General features: G+C 42.9%; 1 protein-coding gene across 2 annotated transcripts in view; it reads left to right on the forward strand.

Annotated features, from left to right (window-relative positions):
• Positions 1–23,961, forward strand: part of LOC121886601 (ankyrin repeat and fibronectin type-III domain-containing protein 1) — a 58,381-nt gene extending 34,420 nt beyond the window's left edge. The window contains exons 4-21 of one of the 2 annotated variants that reach the window (XM_042396718.1): positions 2,438–2,657; positions 2,967–3,174; positions 6,490–6,687; positions 7,542–7,655; positions 7,876–7,973; positions 9,098–9,188; positions 12,621–12,728; positions 15,083–15,182; positions 15,398–15,530; positions 15,924–16,043; positions 16,333–16,548; positions 17,679–17,845; positions 18,009–18,159; positions 19,096–19,264; positions 19,470–19,636; positions 19,797–20,004; positions 20,171–20,904; positions 21,223–23,961. In XM_042396718.1, coding sequence (XP_042252652.1) covers positions 2,454–2,657; positions 2,967–3,174; positions 6,490–6,687; positions 7,542–7,655; positions 7,876–7,973; positions 9,098–9,188; positions 12,621–12,728; positions 15,083–15,182; positions 15,398–15,530; positions 15,924–16,043; positions 16,333–16,548; positions 17,679–17,845; positions 18,009–18,159; positions 19,096–19,264; positions 19,470–19,636; positions 19,797–20,004; positions 20,171–20,904; positions 21,223–21,531 — 3,495 coding nt within the window. In that variant the 5' untranslated portion in view covers positions 2,438–2,453 and the 3' untranslated portion in view covers positions 21,532–23,961. Of the gene's footprint in view, positions 1–2,437; positions 2,658–2,966; positions 3,175–4,655; positions 5,432–6,489; positions 6,688–7,541; positions 7,656–7,875; positions 7,974–9,097; positions 9,189–12,620; positions 12,729–15,082; positions 15,183–15,397; positions 15,531–15,923; positions 16,044–16,332; positions 16,549–17,678; positions 17,846–18,008; positions 18,160–19,095; positions 19,265–19,469; positions 19,637–19,796; positions 20,005–20,170; positions 20,905–21,222 lie in introns of those variants that run through there. The other variant, XM_042396719.1, reaches the window with a different exon arrangement.
• Positions 23,962–27,426: the final 3,465 nt, after the last annotated feature.

Raw genomic sequence — 27,426 nt, forward strand, 5'->3', positions numbered from 1 at the left:
CCGGTTAGTCCTAGCTGCAGGGCAGCCCAGACGCCTGCCAGAGGGCAGCCATTCAAAGGCCCTGTGTAGGACATGGGTAGGGTCCTGTAAGATGGAGTGGACTTAGCCTGTCAGTGGCAAAGACAAGCACTTTTAGTGGACGTACATTGACAGGGCACTGTTGCCCAAAAGGATTACATTGTAGCCAGTTTCACAGCTACCAGCTGAAGGGCTCTTGCTCAATACTGGACCAATTTCAAAAATCATTGTCCCCATTAGTCACTTAAAAAGAAGTTTCCCTTTAAGATGTTACGCAGGCAGGCAACAGAAGGAGAGAAAACTGTTGAAAGTGCGTCCTTGAGGACTTCATTTATCTCTCTGCCTCTGTTTGGTGAGACCCGTCACGGAGTCTGTCACTATCGCCTGTAGAGTCCTGCTGACATTTCCTTCAGCGGTTGAGTGTGTGTGAACACCACTGAGCAGACTCACCCTAGAAACACAGTCATCCGCATAGTTCCCATGGCAGAATGGAGAGGGCAGCATAGTCGTCATACCAATGATGCCAAGACACCAAGATGCTGATCTTTTTGAAACGCATAAGAAAGAGATGATGTCACAAAGCAGCACTGGCAAATCAGCTACCAGGATAGTGCAGGATGACTCATATGGCAACCATTACTGAGAGCTGACAACGCCAACATGGTGCCCATCTGGCAGATCAGTGTAATTTATCACTATGCCATAGATCAGTGGCAATCAGCCAGGTGTGTAAGCTCAACTCCAAGAGGGTTAAAGGTCATTTTTGGGGGTGGTAGTATTGATGCAGTTGAAATGTTTTTGCTTTTATGAATATTCCTTGAATAATGTTTTTTTTATTTTCCTGATTTTTCTGATGATCCTATGAAATCTGAAATTCTTAGATTGGCTTTCACCATTCTACATATGCAGCCTGTGACAGGGGTTCATGAGTGACCATTCCTTGTTTTAAGGGGTCACAATCCAAAAAACTTGACAGGCATTGCCGTACATGCCGTTACTTCAACACTAGGCATTACATGTGTTTCAACAATTGATATATAGTACAATGTGAGTCATGTAAGACCCTGATGCCTTGGCACTTACAACAGTATTGCCACATTCAGCCTTATGAATTTCAGGTGCTGTTCTCCAGAGCCAGAATAGAAACATGTTTGCTGTATAGCCTGTAAAGTAGAAACTGCTTTCCTTAGATCTTATTATGTTTCCCAACTTTGTGTATGAATGGATAAAAATTCAAATCCAGACTAAAATTTATTTTAATCACAAGTTAAAATGTTAAATTGAATTCAACTAGTCAATGTTTGTTTTGTAGAATAATCTGGCAAGCTATAAACTATTAAGAAAAGAAGAAGGCTCTGCACGCTCATTACAATTACATTTTTCAGTCACCACACCTTCATACGGGGAATAAGGTCACAATGAAAGATATAAAAGATCATAAAAAAGCGGAATATCAAGTTATAACCAACCATTCTGAAGTGTGTAGAGGTGTGTGTGGTTATACTGTAGCACCGTGGTGTCGTTTTCAGGTGATTTAATGAAGGTAAACACAGTGAATGACCGTGCGTAATGGCACTGCTCTCTGGCACTTCTCAGAGGCTGCGGATTTATCAACATATCAGTCCTGCTGCCTTCAGATGCTGCAGGGATTTAATGAACTGAAGGAAGCTTCTCATACAGTATAATCATTTATAGATCAATGCAGACTGATTTACTGACTTAACTGCTTTAACCACATTAAATGTTATTTTCTGTGCCAATTTTGACTGAACGTCCCACCTCTCTGTGCCTCTCCTCTCACCTGTCACCATGCGCTCTGCGCTGGTCACCAAAATGCCACACAGACGCACAAAGTGAGTTTCAAGGTCACGAAAATACCAACTTGTCGATGTGCTGCTTGCACTGGTCATTGCGCCTCCACGAAAATACGGCCCATACTGTCTTATGTCTCCACCTGCAGCCATTACTCTAGGTAAACATGCGGTGTAAGGGGACTCGCATTATTCATTTGGTAGTATTCCGATTGGCTGGAGGTGAAGGTGGGAGCTACACTTCCAGCCAATCAGAGTACGTGGTCATTAATGATCCAAGTTTTATGTAAATAGCTTCCGAAACAGCCCGAGAGGAATCTGGGCTGTAAGGAAAGATGGATTTAGAGAAATCTAAACAACTTTTGGTGAATAAAAGTCAAAGATATGTTTAAAAATAGACTCAGTGTTTATACAAATGAGTTCTGATCTTAAAGAAATCTAAGTGTGCAGAACCTTCTATGTTCTTGGTTGATTTATGGTTCTCTCCGCAAAGTGCAAGAAGTGGTCAAGCCACACAGAGTTCATATATTTTATAAAAAGTTATATTCTACTCCTTTCTCTCACCTACAATATTCCTCCTCTCTCTTATCCACCCATTTCTCCTCTAGGGCTGACTCTGCCAAGATGACGCAGCCCATGAGGGGGGACCAGGCCCACCAGCCGGCCCCAGCCCGCAAGTCGGCCAGCCTGTCCTCACCAAGCGCGGCTCGCCGCCTGTACCGCAACTTGTCTGGAAAGTTCCGTGTGGGCACCAACCCCCCTGCCCTGGAGGACAATGTGGTGTCAGGACGGGGAGGAGAGAAGGAGAGGCTGCGCAAAACCACCATAGTAAGTTGGAGAGAGAGAGTAGGAAAAAATAATAAGCCCAGGAACATTGTAGTCTAAAAATAGTCTGGGAAACATATCGACTTGGATAGTCAAAGATCTTCATGTAGTAACATCACACACCAACCCATCTTTACTATTGTGGAGCTAGACTGAAAGTATATAGAGAGAAACATTGTGGGAGTGTGTAGGGGGAGAGAGTTGCACATTATTGCAATGCTCAACATTCACTGATACAAGTTGAAACAACTAAAGCTTTCTCATTGAGTAGATTTCTGTTTTAACTGCCTGTAAACTCTCTTTGTGTCACAGTTCCAGAGTAGTGAAACTTTGTTTGAGGCTGTGGAGCACCAGGACTTGGACTGGGTACAGCTGCTTCTCTCTCAGTACAGTCTGGAGGAGCTGGACCTAAACACCCCAAACAGTGAGGGCCTCCTGCCCCTCGATATCGCCATCATGACCAACAATGTGCCCATGGCTAAGCTGCTGCTGCGAGCCGGTGCCAAGGAGAGCCCCCACTGTGAGTAAAGGAACACAACGTACCTTTAGTACCTACCCACTCATTTAAATGAAAACTACAGTTCCCAGAGCACATTGGACAACGCATAAAGTAGATGCTATGATTTAACAAGACAAGAAGAATGCAATGTTTACACACCTGCTGTTAACATGCATCTGATTTGACAATCAAGCTGAGAGTAGATACACTTACACAAATACGGTAGTAATATGCTCACAGCACTGGGAATTACAGGTTTCTTTTCCCATACTGACTTTACTACACAGCATAAACACCCACTTGCTGGAATTTGTTTCCTTTTCTGTGACTGATTATCACAGTGGAATCATTCACCAAACCCGAAACATATTTTAAAGGGAGTTCAGGAAAAGTTGCCAAAAGCTACTAAGCCTATACTGTACATGTCCTTTCAATGGGATAAAAGTTATCAATACATGAACTAGAGTCTTACCTCATAAAATTAGCTCTTCATCTTTTTTTTCTGCAGAAAACATCCAGAAATTCTTCTGGGGTCACCACAGTGTTTCTACTAATGGCACCCTCATGTATTCAGTCCTCAGTTTCCTTGTAAATTTTGACAGCTTTACTTTTGTTAGTAGAACTTTGGCTTGCTTGCAGGTGAGTCACACCATAGCAAATGCTACCTTGGCTCGCAGCAGGAAGCTAGTTGATTTGCCTGAACCTTAACCCAATCAAATATTGTATGATATGTGGAAAAAGACAAAGTTTGTTGACCTCTGCCAATCACAACAAGCTGATGATGTGAGTGAGGCCCAGAACCACATCTGCCACTTACTGACAGATCTCTAATAGTTTTTGTCTTTGCAGATTTCACTCCTTAGCATAGCTCAGAACTGATACCAGATACTGATTTGTTTGGGCTTCCATAGTCACTGTGTGGGAACCAACAACTCTCGTTGTGGAAGCCAGAGCTGCTGTCACGACAACATCAGCTGCCACCAAAACAACCGCAGGTGTTTCCCAAAGCAATGGCTCACACATAACTCAAAACACAATCTCCTATCGTGTGCATTAGTGATATATTCATCCACACACTACTGACAAAACACACAACTCTTTCTGTTTTCTGCTGGCAGTGAAAACATATTAAATGTGATGAAGGGGTGGTAATTATGATGCAATATTAGTCATCTTCGTAAGCACTTTTCACTGTCTGTGATCTACTGAGCCTCCGCTCCCTTCTTCTGTTAATGATTAGAACTCGCCAGTAAGGCTCCTAGGCTGTTTGTTTGTACTTGTGCGCACACACACGCACACACTTTTCCAGAGCTGAGCCAGACGTCTTATAAAGGTATCATTAAATTGAAAACACTTGAATGGAAAGTGGTGTTTACTGAAGTTTGCTCTTTGATTGTGCTCTCTCTCCAGAACCCAAATAACTCACGAGAGAGTGTAAGCCATGTGAGTGTGTATGTGCAAAAGAGAAAGGCAGAGAACAACAGCACATGAGGAAAGTAAAGGCTCGCCTTCTATTTTTATAAGCATGTACTAATCAAACTCCATCTGAGGAGGATTGACATCAAAGACGTTCTTGAGCTTTGAAAGGAATTGATTCTGATGCTTATTGATATTGCCATGCTTGACTTCACAGTGTGTGGTTACCAGAGGGATAAGGGCAGACAACGACAATCAAACAAGTTCTCTAAATCTTCACATTCCCATTATAAATCCCTCAGTGGCTCTCAATAGGACAAAGCTACTTTAATGTGCTTTGGAGGATCCCAGCCTTGAAGTGAAATAAGGACAAATCAGGCACACGTACGCACTGGTGACAGCATCTGGACCAGTTTCTAGGCCTAGAAGTGCTGGAAACGTAAATCAAAATGGACCTTCAACAGCTATTCCGATCAATCCAGGAGTCCAAATCAGCATTTAGAAATGATCCTCAGCAGTAATCCTAGCATAAGCCCTAACCTCAAACCCTTGCATTACCTCTTTTAAAAGTGACAAACAGCCTTAAAATCTTCACACAAGTAACCGAAGAGAACAACAAAGCTGACACTCAGAGGAGACACTTGTATTCAAAGAGAAGCTCACAGGCACTCGAGGAGACACAGAGAGAGCCGCAGAATTAAACACCCAGATGGACATTTTGACACGGAGCTTTAAACTTACTGTCAACAGTGGAATCTAACGCTCAACAGTGGAATCTACAATGAACAAACACAGACCACACAGACTAAACACAGACTCACACCAGTCCCAAACACTCCACAAATGACCAGCCACCAAAGAAGTACAGTATGCTACTGTCCTTTGTGACCTCAACAGCTTTACATTACCTGTTATGTACTTTTATTTAGAGTGATCCGTACATGCTGGCAATCGCAGAGTTTTGAATCTTTAATCTTTGGGTTATGCCCCCACTAGCTGCTATCGCTAAGCACAAGCCTATGATTTAAATATATTTCATTGGGTGTTACATCTAATCTACTATAGTGATGTGTTTTTTGTTTAAGTAAACATCATTGTTCACATTGTTTTAGTAACACCCTACCCCCTTTGAGAGAAAAAAAATTCCTCTGATGGAGGCTGTGTGAGGCTGTGGTGTAAGATATAAATAGATCAGTTATACAAATTTTTCCACAAGTTTTGCAGAAAAATACTTTTACAATGGCAGTGTAAAATTATGCCTATGTACGTTCCCACCATTTTGTGTTCCCTTAGAACCGCATATGAAGAATACTCCTCCCTCATTTACCCCTCTCACTTTCATAGCCCCATTTTCTGTGTCATTTTCTAGGTGATGTCATCCCTAAAGAGGGACTGCTCAGTTAAATGAAGTTTATTGAGGAATCTGCCACAGCATCTTGGCAAACAAAGACATTAAAGAGAGCGGCCTGCAAAACCAATTCACAGTATCACAGGCAATAGGTTTCTAACGATATCGGTGTAGCCACGTGCCTTGTTGAAACACTAGTAAACAAAGTAAAACCAGCATGCTGATTGACTTTGCTCATCAATATAGGTATATAGTCTAGTTAAAAGCTCTAATCTAAAAAAATGTTATGTTTGCACGGGAGAATTATTCTTGAATTAAGAATGATCACCATTGTTGGTTTACATTAATGATATTTCACATTTAAACTTGGTTGAAAAAACTGCTTTTTTCAGCATTTTTCAACTTCAAGCTGTATTTACCAACCGTGTTTTTTATGTTTGAATATTCAAGCATTTTTCTGGATGTCCAGGTCATTTTAACATGGCCCTAAGGGTAAGGAAAGTCGTTTTTGTAATACAGTATTCATGCACTGACTTTTCTCTCTCGCACTGTCTCTCCTATTTGTTTTTTAGTCGTGAGTCTGGAGGGCCGAGCAGTGCATTTGGCCACCTTGGTGCAGGAGGCTGAGCAACGGGTGTCGGAGCTTCAGGCCCAGGTTCGTAGCGAGGGTCCCGGAGAGCGTGAGGGATCGGACAGGGAGCGGCAGCTGAAGGCCTGGGAGTGGAGGCTCCGGCTTTTCCGACGAATGCAGACAGGCTTTGAGCATGCAAGTAAGGCCTCAGTACGACTTTGATGGTTGTTACAGAGATTTTTCACGTGCTGAACAGTTGCTGCTCAGATCATTCCAGCAGTCCAGCAGTCGTCTTTGGTTTTCATTTGTGCACCCTTTTTCTCTGCTGGCATTCTGTCTGGGCCGAGTTAATGGCTTCCACACTAGGATGCCTAGCACACGACTCTGTGTGTGTGTGTGTGTGTGTGTGTGTGTGTGTGTGTGTGTGTGTGTGTGTGTGTGAGCAAACATAACACGCTTGTATTCCTGCTTTATTTTTTTATAGGCATTTCATGACACACTTAGTGGCAGGGTAGACAGCCACCCCCCAAAAACAGACACACTCACACGCACACACTCCTCCTTTCCACCCAAACCAATATGCCCTTTGATGCAAAAAAAAAAAAAAGGTCTTTTCCCACTGTCTAATTCCACATACTCATGTAAATCATACACCACATGTCAAAATGATGTTAATGGAGTTATATTGACAATTACAATCAATGACATCCTTGCTTCTTCTCAGCGGTGATTTAGTTGACATTAATTTGCGAAGATCTCGGAATACAGATGTAATATTGCTGACTGTACATTGCTTCAATTTAACAAGCATCCACTACATGACACCACTTAAACTTTTTTTTCCTAAAACTGAGCAATGCATCGTGCAACAGACCACAAAGTCTAAATGATGTCATGACAGTAAGCTGCCAGTCATGTGTGCTCGCTCAATTATAATGGTCGTAAAATACAGGATAGGATCTTAGTCTGCTTTTGTTCACCTGACCGTCTCTCTGCTTTCCACCTGTCTTTTTTTGATTCTTACTGTTTGTCTGTGTCTGTCTGTCTACTTAGACCCTCCAGATGCTCCTAGTGTAGTTCGCCTGTCTGTCAGCAGCAGCACCAGTCTGAGGGTTGACTTCCAGGAACCTCTCTGCGTCAACTCTGCTGTGGTTACCAAATACAAAGGTCAGCCCCATCATGCCCACTACTGCATGCTCAGTAGAATTTTGTAATACTCAGTATTACAATATTCTGGTACTAAATGACATTGCAAAGTGTTTGAAAAATAACTTTGTATGAGTAAAAACTTTTAAAGCAATAAAAAATCTTAATTTTGAACTGGTCAGTACCAACTTTCCCAATCTTTTTCTTTTTGAGTTTTGTAAGTGTGTGTTTGTATTTGCAGTGAGCTGGAGTTGTGCTCCTTCCTTCAGTCCTTTGCTGGGTGAGATGGTGGTGGAGGACACCACGATGCTACAGTGCAACATCTCTGGACTCACGTCTGTAAGTTCTGCTAGACTTTTTGTCACCATCATATTATTGACAGTCTGAACTGTTGAATCATTAATTTTGCATGAACAATCAATCAGTATAAATCAAGAAGAATCCAATCCAGGATCTGAAACAATGGAACTAAATCTCTTATGTATGACGCTGTCAAGAGAACACCACGAACTGTTTTGCTGACAATAAATTTGAGGCTTCGAGGGATCACACCATTTTCACAAACATAGTCAAGCAGTCCTTTGTCCTCTGTTCCCAAATTAGTCTCTAAAAGCTAACAAAAAAAGATACAATCATGCTTTATATGGGAGTTTATGGGTGACAAAGGAACAAAAAGAACCGCTAAGCTCTAGCTTCTCCAGCTGCTGGTGCTGACCGATAAAAAATTTAGAAGCTATTCTCCCACATGAAGACCCCTGATATTATTTACACATGAGCTTGAGGCGACATTTGAAGGCATTTCCCAAGTGACTCTTCTTTATTACATACATCAAACTCCACATACAAGTTGTAGTCACCATCTATCTCAGATGATGGGGGGTGAAAGACTTGTGGCCCTGCTAAAAACACAATTGGAAAACACAGTTTATTTGCTTTTTCAAAGTCTTGGCTCCTGACCATTCACAAGCAACAGTTGCAAAACAGCCTCCAAAATGATAAAAAGAGCAGCTTGGTAGCCTGCCACCTGATTTATGTTTGGCATTTTTAAGCGGGCATGTAGACAAATGGACGCTCCACTGGTTGTTTGTTATTGTGTGAGAGAAACCCCTTCCCCCTTCTAAGACCCCTGCTGCCAGCCAGGGCTCACTCTTGTCACATGACAGGGGTCAAGGCGAGGTCAGGAAGTGTCGGCTGGCAATTTGATTGATCTGGCTGAGAAAGGAGAGACAGAGGCCTGCTGTCTGCACACTGGGTACAGAGACAGACAGAGAATCTTGATTGACCCTTCGCCCTCCACACTAACATACACATGCAAGAGACAAACAGATGCTCTCAACCGCACAGATAGATACATATATGGTTTTACACATAACATACATCTACTGACGTGATGTTTTTTTTTGGTCATAGCAGTATGCGCGGCCTTACTTTTGCCTTAATTGTCATGTGTCCTGTCCTTCCAGGGGACCTACTACTATGTCCAGGTGTCAGCCTACAACATGAAGGGCTGGGGGCCTCCACTAGTTTCCACCCCTGCCTGCGCTGCACCTTCCAGTAAGTCTCCATTGTGTATGTGTGTGTTCATGTGTGTGTGTCTTCATTTCACATAAAAGCACAACATGTAATTTCCAGTTGACAACCGTTCCAAACAAGTTCCCCTGTTTTCACGGAGCACTTAGCTGCAAGATGAGTGTGTGTGTGTGTTTTGTGTGTGTCCTGAATAAATGGTACAACCTGTCATAACTTTCCCATACACAAAGGGACTTGAACATTGCGTAATTTCACATCCACTCACCTGATTTGGTTATTCCAGCTTTATTCCAACGTCATTCCAACATCGCTTTGATATCATTAGAGGGGCTGACAGCTGGACCATCCTCCGGCCAGTAGGCTGGGTGGGTTTTTGGGACCCCCAGTGCAGACGTCAGAGAGTGTAACCATAGCCTCAGTATGATGTTTGGGGCTGGCTGGCAGAAGAGGCTGCCCGGGTTCAGCCAAGAAGTTAACCGTGAAGTCATGTGCAACAACAGCTGAGGTGTTGACTCACCACAGCAGCTCTGACCCTCGTTCTCCTTTTCCCTCTTTCTTTATCAATCTATCTATCTATCTATCTATCTATCTATCTATCTATCTATCTATCTATCTATCTATCTATCTATCTAGGTTTTCAAATAAGTTACTATGGACAGATTTCATTGAACTATATACTTAGTATATAGTTTTTAGGTTTGGCCAAATACGATTATATTTGTTGTTTTTGTCATTATTTCATGTGAAGTAATTAATTCAGTGTATTGATTTATGAGATGAGTCTTATGGTTGCTGTTTATGTGCAGCATGTAAAGTCTACACAGTTGGTACACACCTACTAGGAGAGTGAACATAGGTACTGTGATTGTGAGCATATTGGCACACTCATGGCACATCTGGGGAACACATGAACATGTTTGTCCTCATCAGCACATCGTGTTTTTCAGCAAGTGTGTGTGTGTGTCTTCATTTTAAGAGACTGGGCTTTCCCTCTCTTTTTTTCAACTGTCCACCTCCCTCCCACCTTCCTCCCTCTCTCAGAGCTAATTTCGATGTTGCGTGTTTGTGTTTTCCATTTGGGCCTACCACTGGAAATATTTGCATGTCTGTGCTGTAGCGCGCGGCGCAGCCCCAACAGTGGGGGCCTTATACCGGGCCGTGGACGCCCATTAAAGGGCCCGCTTGTCCTGTCGGGACAGGCACCTTTCCGGGAATAGAGCTCACCGTGTTTCAGTCCCACGCGCCCTCCGGGGGGCTCCGGGAGAGGGAGTTGGGGTGAGGGTGGTGGGGGTGTGAGTGGTGGGTGATGGTGGTGGTAGGGGGGTGGGTTATCGCTGACACATCCTCCAGTGAGCAAGCAAGGGATGCTGGCTTGCTAACACAGAAGACAGAGGTGCTAAAGGATCACTTTCTGTGAGGAGGGAAGGGAAAGCTTGTGTTTTTGTGTGTGTTTGTAATATATAATGTAATAATGTATAATAAGTAGGTTTTCAATGTTTTATAATGGAGGGATTGAAGTGTTTGTAAGTGTCTCTGTATGATTGGGAAACTGCAAGAGAGAAACAAGAAAAAAGCAATAACAAAGGGACCCAAAAAGAAGTAGAAAGAGTCAGAGATAAAGGTTGTACTAATTGTACTTTCAGTCTTTTTACTTTGGTAGGCAATGTGTGGTGTGTTACTTTCCTTTTTCACTGGGCCAGCCACAGTGTGTTTGTGTGTGCGTATATGTGTGTGTGCGCGAATGTGTGTGTGTACATACCGACTGTTCTGAGCCCAAATATGTACAGGGCAGCCTGTAGCAGTGGTGCTCAGTGGATCTGTCCCTCAGCCAACCACAGCTTTCTCACACTGGGGTGGGTGCATTGACTGTATATAAATATGGAGGTCATGACAGCTCCCCAAAAGTGAAGCCAAAACATCTCGATCACCCCCTGGTGGCTGGCTGCAGTATAGGTCATAAATCCCGCCCCCTCCATGTTAGCGAACAGGACATTCGCTAAACTTAAAAATCAAAGTACACGTAAAATACATTTTTCCCAAAGATAGTTTTCATGATTTTAGGAAGTTCTTATCACGCTGATGTTTGTGAAAATTAAATTTTTCTGATAAGTTTGTTTTTAATTAGTTATTTGACAATATGAAAAGGAGGTGTGGCATCATGATTTGACAGCTGTGATAGCCACTCTCAAACCTTCATCAGGTGGCGGGATGGCTGAGGGAACGTGTCCAACGGGACGTCATCCCGTCGCCCGACTCTAGTGCACGTCACACAAGCAAGATGGCAGCTCCCGGCAAGGAGATATTTTGGCTTCACTTTTGCATAACGGTGGGAGGTGGAGACGTGTTGTCTGTATTTATATAGAGTCAGTGTTTGGGTGCTGTTTCCTATAGTACACACACTAGAACTATTGCAGAAGCAGGCCATCTCAAACACCTTGCACTCCTACAACTGGGAGCCTCAGGAGCAGGACCTGAACATTTTGGGGGTCCTAAGCATGAGTAAGACCCAAACTTACCTCCTCTAGAATCTTAGCTGTCACATCAGCTAAGTATTAAATAATAGTGATTTTTCTACTACAATCAAAATCACTGAAATAAAATAAATCATCCTTATTATAGCGACCATTTCATTCACTTTAACAGCCTCTGGGAGGCTGCTATTGAGCAGTGTCATTTTGCGGCATGCTTTATACGAACAGGTTTCCTATTAAACTTCAAACAAGAAATCAATTTTATTTCCATTTAATTAAAGTTACTACCCCATCATCCCTAGATCCAGGTTAACCAATTTCAAATAAACCAAATCATTTTTATGTATTCAAACATTGCTCTGTGAGCACAATCTCAGTCAGAACTCAAAAACTACCATCTTTCTTTCAAGCATTGTAAATGAAAGAAGGAAATGACTGAAAGTAGTCGATGCTGGCTTGTGTACCTTTTGAAAAAGAAAGAATAAAGTTCTGGACTGATCTACAATGGACTAAAGGCAGTTAGTCTGAAAACATGGCCCCACAGAGAAAACTATATAGAACAAAGAGAGACATCTTTCTTTGTTCCAGTTATGTTCAGACTGTCATTAGGGACTATTGGAAGTTCTTTGATAAACACAGAGAAGACTGTAACTACAGTAATACCTGATATCCCCAAGTTGCCACCTCATATAAATAAATGCGTTAAAGCATATACAGAGTTAAATTGAGTAAATCCTGGCTGTTTTATGACTATATAGTGGAAATCAATTAGAGTAAGTCTAAGCTAGTTCTATGGTCCTCCATTAGCAAATAGTGTATTCAGCCTTACAATCAGGGCACAACAGCACGATATTTTATAACCTTGTCAGACTTACAGCACCTTCATTTCATCAGCTTTGCTTTCCCATCATTATGTATATTTTATTTGAAGGGACTGCTCTAGAGATTCAATCTTGTCAAATTTTCCTCCCGTGTCTGTCTGCAGGTTGGAGGGATATCGATGGTCGTGCTCCCCGTCAGAGAGGCCAGAAGGAGGTGCTAGACCAGCTACTCGGCCAGATAAAAGAAGCTCATCGCCACTGTGTCTGCCATGGTATCAACAACTTTTTGATCGATTTGTTGGGCACGTTTACCTAAAAGACTGAACAGTAATGTGAGAGTTTTAACGATTTGCATGGTTGACCCCTGGTGAAACCCGAACCCCCAAAACCTAGCAGTGACAGTGACTTGCTGTACTCATTGAACTACATATGAGCACATGTTATCTCAAAGATGTTTTAAACTACCATTGGGTTTAGCTTTGGAATTCATGCGGCAAACAGACTAAGAACTTAAAACTAGACGACTACAAATACACTTGACCCTAAGCGTAAGATCAGCACTGATGTATCAGTTGAAGTGAAATGCAGTCTGAGCCGAGGTATGAGCTTCTGACATTAACCTGAGCCTCTGTCGTTTTCACTACACCCGTCACATTTTAAACAAACACATCTGAATTTTTAGCCACCGTCTAGTTCATGTTTCAGAAACATTCTTGGTGTAAACAAACACGGAACATGAGCAATGTTCGGTTCAACCCGCAGGTGTAACACATCTCGCCAATTGCCATGTTTCATCTCACCTTGACAGACACTTTACAATCTCAGGCACGACAAGTACTTCGGGGGCCATACACCCTAAGATGACATGCCACCTCAAAAATAATACCCTCCCCTCTGTCTCAACAGCTCCCCACTCCCTTATGCGTCTTTCCATGACTCAGCCCTTCCTCTGCTGAATACCTCTCTCTCTTTCTGACAAAATGCAGATCAACTCCTCTCACACTCAAACTGTTTATATCCCCAAACACTGCTGGTTGTAAGCTGCTCCCATAAGTGTCAAAACCTGTCCACACTGACTCTTTTACACGATGGGAAACTACATTTAGCATTGAGCAAGTTGTCTCTCACACCCACGCTTTTAAACACACTCACCCACTTACTATTGTCCACTGTGGCTAGACCGTATTCGCAATAGGGCAAGATGCAATATAATAGTCAGTATTGAGTGCCTCTTGGTTCCTCAGACGGCGACTGATTGAGCTTGAGAGTTCAGGCACGGTAGCTGAGGTGGCGTGTCCCGGGGTCATGTTTGTTATTCCTGTAAGAGACGAGTCCCGGGCTGGAGTCGGGAGAGGGCATAAATTAACACTGACTATTGCTGCCTCCCCCCCCCCACTGCCGCCGCCGCCGCTCCAACCCCCGCAGCCCACCAGTCGTCCTGTCTACTGTCCATACATATACACACATAAAGATAGACAGGCGCACACATAGATACACATGTACATGAACAGACACAAATATAAGTACATGCTCGCTCTTTCAACTCTGTCTCTCTCCCACATGTCCATGTATGCACACCCCAACGCAGGCCAGCTTATAGCCCACGCCACCCTCTCCCGCTTGTCCAAACACTATTAATTAAACTGTGAAAGAGGCCTTGACTAACACAGGCACCCCAGCAGTCAGCCCTACTTGTCTGTCTTACTCAGTGTCAAACAGGGACTGAGTCCAGGAGGACTGGAACTGAACAGACTCATGAGTGGAGAGAAATTTGGGGAGGTGAGAGGGGTCGAGGGGTGCTGTTTTTTCTTGTTACTCCACCTCGTCTCGTCCACCTGAAGAGAAAATTAGTTCTTTTCGGGTCCTGAATGGGGGGATTTATTGACTTTAAGTGGCCTGGGGCTGGAGTAAGATCACCTGGGAGGGGAGGGAAGGGGGAGGGAATCTGTGAAGGTTTCTAATGAGTTGGGAGGTGCGTTATCTCACCAACAGGCGCCCACACAAACACACACACACATACATATATACACACACCTCCCTCTCTCGCCTCCAACCCCCTAAAGGCCCACTAAAAATAAACATGTCCCCACAGACTTAACTGACCTCCCTGTCAGTGAGTGGCGAAGGGTTAAGACACATACAGGCACACACACACAAATTACTACAGCTTCTTGGCTCCAATCATATGGCTGTAGCTCAAGACATGCCATGCTCCAACAGCTAAAGTATGTGCAGGTAAACACACACATATACATATACACAGTTAGTGTCCCTCTGGGACACGGGAGCTAGTGGTTCCCTCAAGGCCCATAGTCTGCTGTTGGCAGGCAGCATGACTGTCAAATGGTGCCGCGCCACTGGAGCGCATGAAATGTCAAAGAACATTCCACTTTGACCATGTTGTTGGACGTGTCAGGTTTGTTGTCAATTAGGTAACGGCCTGTCAGTGGAAGAGATGTTTCTAGAGTTTGTCAGGACAGGGGTATTCATTCAGGCAACCAGTCAGAGTCATGGCACAATTTCTCACAAGTGTCCTGACTTTAAGCGTCAAGATATTTCCCATATTATAACTCAGAGTAATTCCGCAGCTATGATATTATGTCTTGTCTGTTTTCTTTCCACACAGAACAGTGCAAAGCTCCACCACAAGGCAGGAAGCACTCAGTATCCAAAAGCCTGCGCCACCTCTTTCAACCCACCAGCAAATTTGTTAAAAGCTTGAAAAGGTAAATTATTATTATTCCTCCATGAACTCTGAAAAGATATTACTGACTTTGCATCATAAATGCCAGTCATGGTTTTTATGCCAGCCACTAACTAAGTATAATTATTGCATTTTTATAAATCTGTACTTATTCTGATATTTTTACTCATTCGGTGTTGCAATGAACTAATCTGTTGTGTATCTACTGTAACATATACTTTTTCTGTTACTTTTCAGAGGACTCTATTTGACATCCATATTCTACAGAGATGATAATATCTTGGTGACTCCAGAGGACCAGATTCCTATTGTGGAGGTTGAAGATTCCTACTCCAGCTCCCTCATGCAGGACTTCCTCTGGTTTACCAAGGTAGACTGGAAGAAAGAAAGAAAAAATGAAGGAAAGAAGCAAAGACAGGAGGAAAAAATAAAGGAAGGAAAGAGAGAAATAAAGAAAAAAGTAGTTAGTGTTGAATTCTCCTGACATAAAATGTTAACCAGTGGCATAACTGATGAAGTGAAGGCAAAACTAATTATATAACTAACAGATTATTTTAAAACTTTGTCAAATGTACCAGCACACATACAATGGGATAAATCAACTGACAATTATTACTTTTTAGGTACACAATTTTAACAAATTACATACTCATCAGTTATTAATACTCAGCTGCAAACAGAACAATAGACCATGGAGCTGATGTTATGAATCTGTTATGATTGAAACATGATTTTACATGGGTGCTTCCTGTCCCTGCACCAGGTATCCTACTTATGGGAGGAGATTCCCTGGCTGCAACAGTGTCTCAGTCCCTCCCAGTCGTCCTGTTCCTGTACTCTGCAGACACGCCTCAAGATGCTGCAAGCTGTCTCCCATCTACAGGTAGTACAATGACCCACTCTCAACATCACAAACTATTAGGACTGTGGAATTGTAATTGAAAATGTGTTATCTTTTAGTTATTTTTTTCAGTTTTGCTGCAGAATTAATCAATTTTGTCAAAAAATTGAAATACCTTACCTTCATTCTATCACCACCATACTGTATGGACAGTTGTTCCTGCTCTAAACAGAACCATAGAAAAGAAGTTATGTGCAAAGGACATCTACAGCAAGTTGTCAATAAAGAGAATTTAACAGCTGTGCAATTATTATCTGATGTTTTTCCTCAGGGAATGCTGGGAACCCAGGACATAGGTCAGGTGTATTTTGAGCCAATCAAAGACAAGCACGGTAACGCCCTGCTGGTGCTCCTGAAGGACATGAGCGCCTGTCCAAACCTGGATGGGGTGCGCTGGACGCAGCTTTGCAAACTCCAGCTACAACGCAAGTCCATCTCATCCCCAGAGGAGCCCACTGCCTTGGACATGCTTCTCATCACACTGCACGTACGTCCTACGGGAATAGGCAGTTCACTTCAGTTCACTTTTGAAAAATTGGTTATTTTTGCTTTTGTTTTGGAGACAGGCTGCTTCCACGGCAGTTAGGAATGGTAGTAGGGTCTGTCAGCAGTGGTTGTGGTTTTTATCAAGCTCATTCTTCACATTTTTTTGTTACCCGGAGATTTAGCAAGATGAAACAGTGTAGTGTAAGGCACTTTGTCAACAACAAAATGACCCCAAAAGTACTGGAAAACATTTATTTATTAGAATCAATGTCATGTTTTTTTAAACTCTCATTCACAGAAAACACATAAACATGAGGCTCTGTGGCTGAAACAATAGGACTCTAAATTGAAATGTGCTTCCAATTACAAGTGCTGCTTGTGCAGACACTCTTTATTTAGACAAACAATCATCATGGCTCCCCTCCTCTGTTTGTCACCTTCTTTGTAAGGACACATATTCAATTGACCTGCCGTCAGATCAATTAAAATGCCAGATTTCAGGTCAAATCTTGGATCCATGCCAACCCAGCATGTTAATCATCTCAACACCCCTCTACTTTTAATGCTGCTCATTCAAGCAGTGGCAATTGGAAAATTACATTTAAATTTCAGCATAGTGGACAAGATGATGAAAATCCAGCTAATTGTTGTTGTTGTGTGTTTCGTTCAGAACGACCACAATCTGGAACCAAACCACAAGTTGATTTTGTCTATATAGCCCGGTAAACTTGATACCATTGTTGCAATGCTGTTTTGTCTCCAGTGTAAGTTGGTTTGGTCTTGTGGTTCCAAAACAATGGTGGAGACTCCCTTTGGCAAAACCACAGTTCACTGAAATATTTGTTTTGCGGCCAGTTATGAACAAATTGTATGATGAAACACATAAAAATGCGCTGAAGGGCTATTTTGTAGTGTTGATTTCCACTTTAAACATGTTGGAACAACTCTAGACTGAAGTCTCTCAAGGACTAACAACAGCAAAACATGAAAACAACATAATTTAAATAAATGTGCCTATGGAGAAAAAAATATATAATAATGAATGCAGTCAGTATCACGGCTATAATCAGCCCCAGTCAAAACTACCAATCCCACCTCTTATCTAGTCTCTGTCCACCTGCTGTTTTTCAGGAGAAGCTGGCATATCACAGGCGGAGCAGGAAGCTGTTGTCCCCAGGCTTATACCTGGGCTACTTGAAGCTGTGTACATCAGTGGAGCAGATCAGAGCGCTGGTACCCCAGAAACTCCCCAGTGTCCTCTGTCATACCAAGATTCGGGACAACAGCAACGTCTCCAGGTGGGGATTACTGGCCAGTTAATGTGACTCAGTGTGTCAGGGTTTGGGCCAGGGGTTTCTACCAAACACAGCACCTAACTAAGCTGGAAAACAATGAAAGTGATACCTGTGACATGGAATGATGCACCGTGTGAGTGTATGTTCTACATGCTTGTTGTTTCAGAGAGGAGTGGCAGTGGCTGCAGGCCCTCAGCTCTCTGGAGGAGTCGTTGGAAATGGACCATGATGTACAGAGTGCTCCACATTGCCTCCTACAGGACCTGCGCAGTGCTATCAAGGACCTAATGGCCCACATCAATGTCCCTGGCAATCAGGTCAGAGCGAGGCCAGGGTCCAAAAAATAAATAAAAAAACAAAAAAGTAAAACTGTGTGACTTAATAAGTGTAATATGGTTCTATAGCGAGACAACACATATTTGTGTAGAATGATTTTGACTGATAACATGGAGCCAGTAGCAGCTCCTCAAAAACTATACAGCTGAGCACAAGCAGGCAGTAGCAAGAGCTCAAAGCAATGAAAATGATTCCAATGGGTAGCGAGCCAGTTCTGGTTAGACCACTAATTCTACATGATTTCTGTAAAAAAACATGGTTTGAATTCCAGTACAATGGCAATCATTGTCCATTTGGCTTTAACCTTTTACCACCCACTGTTCCACCAGCAGGACTCTAGCAATATGTTGAACTTAACAGACTGCTAGTACAATGAAAAGTTACATCAGTTTTAACATGCATATATATATATATGTATATATAGTGGGTGATAGACAACCGAAGATGGATTTGACCTTAGTCCTGTTCCCACACAATGATATACAACATATACAACAACCCCTGATTATAACAAACCATTCAGCTGCCTTATTTCTTACTTTATTCCACTCTACAGAGTTTGAGCCTCAGGTTCCATGCATGAATGAGTGAAAATGGGTTTACATGACTTCATGTTGAATCCATACTCTGTAACTGTGACGTCCCTTGTTTGACTGCAGCCAGGGATCAATCAAATACATGCAGAAATGGCATTAAAATACATACATTTTAAAAAACAAAAGGAAGTGTTAAGCTAATTCTCTTGATCATTTTAATCTTGCACAAACAGACAATTGCATGCATATTAAAATGAAAGATTACAGTAAGATTTTATTGGATATGATGTCAGTATTTTGTATCTGTTTAAAATTTAGTGAAATTTATCCAGTCTGCTCTGGTTCCAAAGGCCCACTGAGATCTCCTGTCTGTGTTTCCAGGTGCAGGATTTCAGAATATACAGCCAGGAAGTGGTGGAGTTTGGGGAGAAAGTGTCCTTCCTGCTCCTCCTGCCACCCTCAGATGAAGTCTGCACAGCTCCTGGTCAGAATAACCCTTACTCCCCCCGCTCTGGCTTTCTCACACTACCCCTGCAGATCTTTGAACTGAGTGAGTGTGCAAAATTTGAAAATGAGTTCACAACCACACATAATCAAAATTACATTATGCAAACATTTGGCATAAATAGATGTTTCTGAGTGTATATGTTTTTGTGTTTTTTCACATAATTGTTTATCACATTTCATTCGTCACTTGGTGATACACTGCAGATTGTTCCAATTTTTCATATCTTGGTTTCCTTTCTTCCTTCCAGTCCATTTTAACGCCTATTGCCCCAGTTTCATCGGCCAGTACTGCAGGGTGTCAGCTTTGCTGGAGCTGGAGTCCCTCATGTCCCAACAGACACTAAGGGAGGCTTTCTCTGAGGCTGAGCTTCTTGCTGCTAAGAAGAAACACCAGCAGGTCCAAGAGCACATGCAGGTAGGACCAGTTAGTGAAGGGTCATACAGCTGGAATATGAATCTTGTTTTCCTACATCCTGCTGCAACATCTAGGTCTAGTAACTATTTACTGTAGGACAATTATTTGTACAAGTTGGATCCATATTAATCCAGTAATGATCTTGGTGACTTTACAACAGCAAATGGAGGAGGTATGGCGTGATGCGAGATGGATCATGGACGCCTTGCAGTATGCCCGCTACAAGCAGCCAACGGGAGGCATCTCCATAAGCTGGATAATCGACTTTTCCAAGGAAGTGATGCCAGACAAACCTCCCTCCACTTCTTCCCAACCAGACTTTATGCCCTCCCCCATGCCTTCACCTGAACCCTGCCGCAAACACTCAGGTCAGACAAGAATTACATGACACGTCAAATTCAACTTACAAGACATTTAAAATTAACATTAACATATAAGAGGCTGATAATATTTTGCTTTAAAATGCTCATTTTTATGACCTCATGCACACAATCTGATGTGTTAATAAATAGTCATATTTTTCACATTCTGCAGATTTTGCTGGCTTGTCAGACGAGGAGGGCTCCTCTGAAGTCTTCCTCACCACCGACAGTGACTATGACTCCAGCCGTGCCCAGAGCCCCCGCGAGCTGGACCTCCTGCCCCCCTCACCCCTCTCATCCTCCGCGCCGCTGGAGCCTCGTGGCTTCCTGCGTAGTGACGGGAGCAGCTCAGGAGGAGGGATGTGTCTCAGCGGGGGTGGACGTGGAGGGGGAGCACTAAGGGACTCCACGCCAGACGTCCTCCAGGCTTCCGAGCCACAGCATGGGAGGGAAGTCGAAAGGTGCGGAGGAGGGGGAGGAGTTCGATGCGGAGGGGAAAGGCGGAGGGGTGCGCCGGAGCTGTTTGACAGTGACTTCATCTTGCCCAGCAGGCAGATTGAGCTTTTACACATCACAGAGAAGAGACAGGCCTTCTGTGTGAGAACCAGCAGCCTGGAGTTCCCTTCTGCCACCTCAGCCCACCACCAGCCTTACTCCTACCACACCACCTGCCCCTCGCCCTCCACCTCACCACAGCGAAGGTGGCACCGGCCCTCGTCAGTGGACCGCTGTTGCTCAGCTGAGCGCTGCCTACCACAACTTCCGCCAGCACGTACATTATCAGAGGACAGCGGCACCCAGAGGCTCTCCTCACCATCACCTGCTGCCCTCAGGAAAGGCTGTCACACCACACTCAGAGTGTACCCACAGTACCGCACAGGCCTGCCAAAGGAGACCAGTGTTAAGGTATTGATATGTTTAGACATGTTGAAGTAATTAATGGTGCAACCCGGTTGCCAAATGGTTACCGCGCATGCCACATAACCACAATGTCCTTGGTTTGATTCCAGCCAGGGACATTTGTTATATGTCATATTCATCTCTCTCTCCCCTTGTTTCCTGGCTGCCTTATCGCTGTCCACTGTCCAATAAAGGCAAAAATGCCGTAAAAAATCTTACAAAAAAAAAAAAAAAGACATATTGAAGTAATTCACCTTTAAACTTTTGCTGTGTTTTTGACATGCTGGCAAAAGTTGAACAATTGCTTCTTCTACTCTCTTCCAGCTTTGTGTAACTCGAGGCACGTCGGCGCGAGAGATGGTCCAGCTGGTGGTGCAGGAGATGAACGTTGTGTCTCGGCGCATGCTGGGCAGCAGCGGAAGCAGTAGTGAACAGGAGAAGTGTGTGTACTACAGTCCTGAACAATTGAAGCACTTTGGCCTTGTTCTGGTTGTGGACAACAGAGAAAAGTGGCTTCAGGATGACTTCTGTCCCCTGGAGCTCCAAAACCCCTGGCTTAGGGGCAAGCTGTGCGTTCGTATTAAGGAGTATTCACCACTAGCGCTCAAACACAGCCGGGCCACCACAGTGTGACACTTTAAGGAGAGTGAGAGACAAAGAAATAATTTAAGAGGTCACTCCTTGTGCAGATTCTCTTTTGAGAAATGTGTATTGAAATGACTGAACAGTCACCTTAATCAAAAGTGAACATTTGTACAAACTGTCCACAGGCTCTTACACTCGCACCTTTTTCTCTCTGACTTGAGGTGTTACTGTCCACAATTGCAGCTATGACATTGTCATATTTTCTGTTGCGTTGTTATCTGAAATGCTACTCCAAGAATCTGTTTCCATGAAATGTGTTTTCCTCTTTTTTATGAACATCAGAGATCCTCATATGGACACCAAATGAACAATAACGAAACAGAACAAAGAGAAAGCAGTTTTTTGAGCTGTCAGAAATCATTGGGCAAAAGATTGTGATGCTGAGCAAGATTAATAGAGCGTCTCTTTGACTTCTGGCATGATTGACGCCAACACATCGGGCCGTGCATGTTGCCAAAACGACATGGGCAGCATCATCGCCTCCCCAGCCACACGCGGGTCACAAGGCTTTTCCTATGAACTCTCTCATTGTGTCATTCCCAAAGAGCTGTCGGCTGCAGCCGCCCGGCCCCATGTTCCCAGGATGTGGGCTCTGGACCAGGCCCAGAGGCCAGGAAGGAAGGGAGAAGTACAGAGGGGGGCTGGCGTCTCCGCTTGGGGACGCAATCGGCCCGATGATTTGGCCCGTCAGCCTGTCACTCAACTGCTCCTGGCCACTGTACTGTCTGGAAGAAGCAGCCAAGCAAAGGGAGAGAGTGCTTGACTGAGACTGAGTGAGAGAGGGCGTGGAGGAGGGTGGAGGCTGCATCTTTTAGAACCTGGCACTGACTCTCTGGTGCTCTTTTTCTCTCTTTTGCAGCAGCAAATCCTCTGTATAGTGGACTCAGTCGTAGTGTAGCCAACTAATACGATCATCTCATCTTGTGAAGTAACACAAAATAAAACCAGCTAATTTGGATTTTCAAAACTGAGAAAAAAAAACAAGCAATACTTGACTGTTTTTGTTTTTCTAATCGAATGCGAAAAAGCATGTAAACTTTTCAGAGTTGTGCTGAGTACATCTAAAGTACTGTAGTCATGCTGTGCTAAAAGTTAACCAGTTCAGTGTTTTTTGTTGTGTTTGGTTCAGTGGTATTCCCAAATGCATCAGAAAATGGTGCCCGTCAGTCTAGAGCAGCGTTTCCCAAAGGGATGGGGTGTGAAAGGGATGACTCAAGTTGTTAAGAGGCCCAACGTTTGTAAGCAAAGTCACGTACCGCATATTCCAAACTGTCTCCTAAAATGCTTCATAATAAGTTAAATATGAGGGGACTTTACTGCAGGATGGATACAAAAATATTCAAGCCCGTGTAACCACAAATTCTGCCTCTAATATGTCAATTACCTCAATTACCTGATGCAGGATGAGCCACATAAACTGCACAATAAATCATGCCTCTTAAAAACTTAAACCATCCCTTTCAGCTAATTTTTGGGAACCTGTGCCAAGTTTTGGTTTCTCTGCTCACACTGCAGTATACAGTATATAAAACCTCGCAACAGTCTTTGAATTGTTTACATAAAACTCCACATCACATGGACACAGAAACGTCAGGTTGTTGTACTTTATCTCCTTTTTTTATATCAACTCTTTGTCAGCATATGATGACATACTTTTTTTCCTGCTCTAAAAAGTCAACCAGGCGCAGCAGCGTCATACCGTTATAATAAATGTAGCACCAGAAAAGTCCACATGAGGGGATTTTGTTGAGTGAAGTCTGTGGACCTGGCCTCAGTTACTGTAGCAATGCAGGCTCACAGGATGATGTAGAACCTGTCGCAGGGGGAGTTAACAGCGGTGTCGCTGACATGACAAAAGTGTTTACAGAGTTTAGTTTCCTTACACCTTCAAAGATGTGTTTACGTGTAACTACTGTATAAAAATGTCTTAAGAGAAACTAATGTTCTAAGTTGTAATTGGTTTTACTGATGGCTTGAACTCTTGTGTTAGCGCTTAGATGTCTTCTTTATTTGCATTGTTTAAAAGCAGTTTTTACAAGGGCCAACTGCAAAAAAAAAAAAATGAAAAAGAAGAATCACACACAACCAGAACCGTGTACATAGACAAATAAGACCGGGGGTTGAATGTACTGTATCTGCCCTAAATGTGAAAGTAAGTGAGTGTAGGGCTTTCACCACTATGGAGGTAAAAAGTCAGTGAAGTCACAGGCAGGAGTTTCCCTCAAGATCGGGCTAAAGGGGAGGAGAGGGGTATAAATTCCCTTTCCAGTCAAAAAATAAAATAAAGCCCCATGTTTACAAGGAGCTGTTGGCAGATCCATCAGGCGAAGTCATGAAGGAGACATCACGTCACTTTTTTAAAATCTATTTTTATTGAACAATAAATGAATATTACAAAATAAAAGCCTTGGTTGTTTATGTGGGTTTCTTCTCTTTTAGCGGATCGCCGCACACGAGTGTAGGAAGTGTCTAACCTTCATGTGTGTCCCACTAAGCAATAACAACATCTTTTATGTGTATATTGACCCTTTTAATACTTCCTGTTTGAAAGAGAGTGCTGTGCATTATCTGTTTTACATTGTCTTAGTTCAAGAGCTGAGAATTCCACAAGGGCCCGTGATATTTTTTGGCACACTTCATCATCCGTGAGGAGCATAGCATGGTTATGTTTCAAGCGTGTGTAGATCGGGTTTTCTCTGGGGCTTATTCTTTTAGTTTGGAGTTTCATCCACATGTATGATACGCTCTAAAAAGCCGCTCACTCGCTTGTTACGAATGAGAATAAACGACAAATAGAGGGCACTTGTTCCTACAGACGCTATACTGCAATGACCTCATCAGTGTTTGCCACCAAGTTGATGACAACTGAATAGTGGGCAGCTGCAGACAGAATCTCAGAGTATAATTGGTGGGCATGGCTACATGAAGCTAGTAGCGCCAGTGATGAACAATGATGTTACTATTGCCTATGTAAAGGGAGTGTTTTTACTGTCAATTTTAAAACAGGTTTGAAAGGAGTTTAGGGTTGGCATTAGGAAAATACCTGACATAATGACATCCCCCACCAATTTCGGGGTGATGTGCATTACCTCAGCTTTAAATTCTCAATGCAGCACTGTAAAGATGAGATATGCAGGTTTATTCAACTATACTCAACACTGAAAAAATATAGTTTTTCAAGCCTGGTGCTGTTACCCTCAACAGCAGCAAGCAGCATTCAATAAGCATTCCATTCCTAATCATTAGTTTACATCACCAACACAATTGAGAGGCAGTCTATTAATGCCATGAAGAGTTCTTTCTGCATGAAGACATAATGAAAGAAAATTCATTTGGCCGGTCTAATAACAGAACCAGAAACCGTTTTACTGCACAATAAACTTGTGATTCCACTCTATAAAATGGCCGATTACTTTACTTATCCTCTTCGTCCCGGCTGGGACATAAAGCCGCAATTATACGCCGCCACTGAACCCTGTCTTGTGGTTTACCCTGTGCTTCGTCCCATGAGAGACCCATCTCTTCCAGTTCTGTCATCACTGTCCTTCGCTAGGTGGTTTTGGTCTGCCTCTCTTTCTTCTCCCATTGGGGGTTCATCTCACTTTAGGTGTTCTTTCCTCCTAAGGACATGACCAAGCCATCGTAACCTGAGTTTCTTTATCTCAAGGGACATATTCATGCTGCCTGTCTTCCTATACAGTTCCTCATTTGAGATCTTGTTAGGCCAGCAGATATTGCAGGTTTTACGTAAGCAGCTATTGTGGAGAACATTGACCTTTCTCGTGTCATTTGTCGTTACTCTCCAGCATTCAGAGCTAAACAGAAGGGCAGCCTTAACATTGCTGTTGTAAAGCCTGATCTTAGTTTTGAGGCTGAATTGCTTGGATTTGCAGATGTTACGAAATCGACTAAAAGCACCTCTGACTTTGTTAAATCGGGTCTTGATGTCTTTTGGGGGCCATTTTCACTGCTTATGAGACTTCCGAGGTATGTGAAATCTTCAATGCATTCCAATGCCTTTCCATCAATGGTGATGGGGGGTACTGTTGGGGCATTGATGCACATCACCTGGGTGTTTTTCTGGTTGATGTGCAGACCAGTGCACTTTGCATAATTGCTTAGCCAGTCAAACTTTTTCCTGGAGATGAATACGAGTGGATGACACGACTGCTAGATCATCGGCGAAGTCAAGGTCTTCCAAGTATGAGCAAGGTCCTTTGGATCCCATAGGGACAGTCTGATATTGTTTGATGCATCACCCAGTCGATGGTAATTAGAAACAGAATTGGTGAGAGAATGCAGCCTTTTCTTACTCCAGACTTCACAGAGAATGACTTTGTCAGAGTGTTCTCCAGAATGACACTAAATTCAAAGTGTATCATCATTTCCAATAATGGTAACAGTTTTAGGTGGTCTCAATACACTGCTCAGTGATGTTCCAGAGAGTAAAAATCTGATCTATGCATCCTTGATCTTTACGAGGATAGGATGCTTCCTTAGCTTGTCTGATGCAAAATGCAAATTTCTTGCAAATTTAACTCAAGTTGTCAGTTAAATTAGATAATTTTGTCAGACTCAATCATCTCTAGATATTCATTTAAAGAAGTTCTAGATGTTAAACTTCAGGGAACCGAAGACTGTTTTGAAGTTGCTGATTTGGGCGATGACGGGTTCATATTCTTGCTCTTTTCATTAACGCATTTCAGGAAATGTTTTTTAAATCTCTTAATTGATATCACTTAAAAACTTAGGTATCACTAAATTTTTCACCTTCTGTCTGGTCCAACTGTTGAATTCAGAAAAATAAATGTTAAAAAGAAACACTTCAATATAAATAAAAAAAAGACATGTGATCACACTACCCCAGCCTGTTTACATACATATCTGTTTACCTATTTACTTCCAGCTGTGAATAATTTTTAAATAAAGTGGAACTAAAAACTTAAAACAAAAGTGTGCAGCAGAATATGCATCTTTGCATATCCATAAATAAAGCTTTATCTTGCACCGCCCTGTTATTATACAGTGTGTTTAAATGTTTAGTTGAATCGTGATCCCAGGGTTGAATTCTGCCCAGCCAGGTTGCTTTCAGCAGGCTCATATCACAGCACTCCCTTGCTAGCGCCATGTGTTTTTTCAGCCCTTGAGCAAATAAAATGCTGCATGCTTCCCTGTCAACAGATCCTACAAACACTAATGTGCAGATGGACACACAAACACACACTGGTGCACACAAGCAGCACGCACTCGGGAATCTTGATATATAGATGTGTAAATGCACATGTAGAAGATTTACACTTTTGTGCTATATCAAGACAAATACAAACACACTTTCCCAAGCAGCTTATCACACACAAATCATGCCATAATGCATCCTTGCTAACACACTACGCCTTTAAGAGCAGCCCTTTACTGTTTATTGACAGTAACTTAAGAATTGTACTGGAATTCTGACACCTCCTAATTTTAAACCTTCTGACTCCAGGAGGACCCGAGCTAAATATAACCTCTGGCATATATCTGAATACCTATAAAGAAAACATTCTAAAAGCGCCCTGAATAGTGGCTATTCATTCTCATAAAAGAGATTCAAAGTGGAGCGCGCTGAGCTCGGGTGCAGAGACTTGTGACTCATCAAAATATCTGCAGCTGAGCAACGACCAAGAGTATCTGGGAGAATCATTTGATAGGTGATTTCGTCAGCACTTCCACTGGCAGAGGCTGTTGTGCTTCCCGTGGTGGAACTGGAAGAGTCCAAACTGCTAATTGCATGTGAACCCATGTTCCAGTTTGTGTGTGCGAAACCTATCCGCCTCCAAAGCGGCAACCGATCTTAACTGGAAAGTGAGCAGGCTTCAGGCCCTAATCTCCTCCGTCTCAGAG

This window comes from Thunnus maccoyii, chromosome 20, assembly GCF_910596095.1.
Source record: "Thunnus maccoyii chromosome 20, fThuMac1.1, whole genome shotgun sequence".
Taxonomy (NCBI): Eukaryota; Metazoa; Chordata; class Actinopteri; order Scombriformes; family Scombridae; genus Thunnus; species Thunnus maccoyii.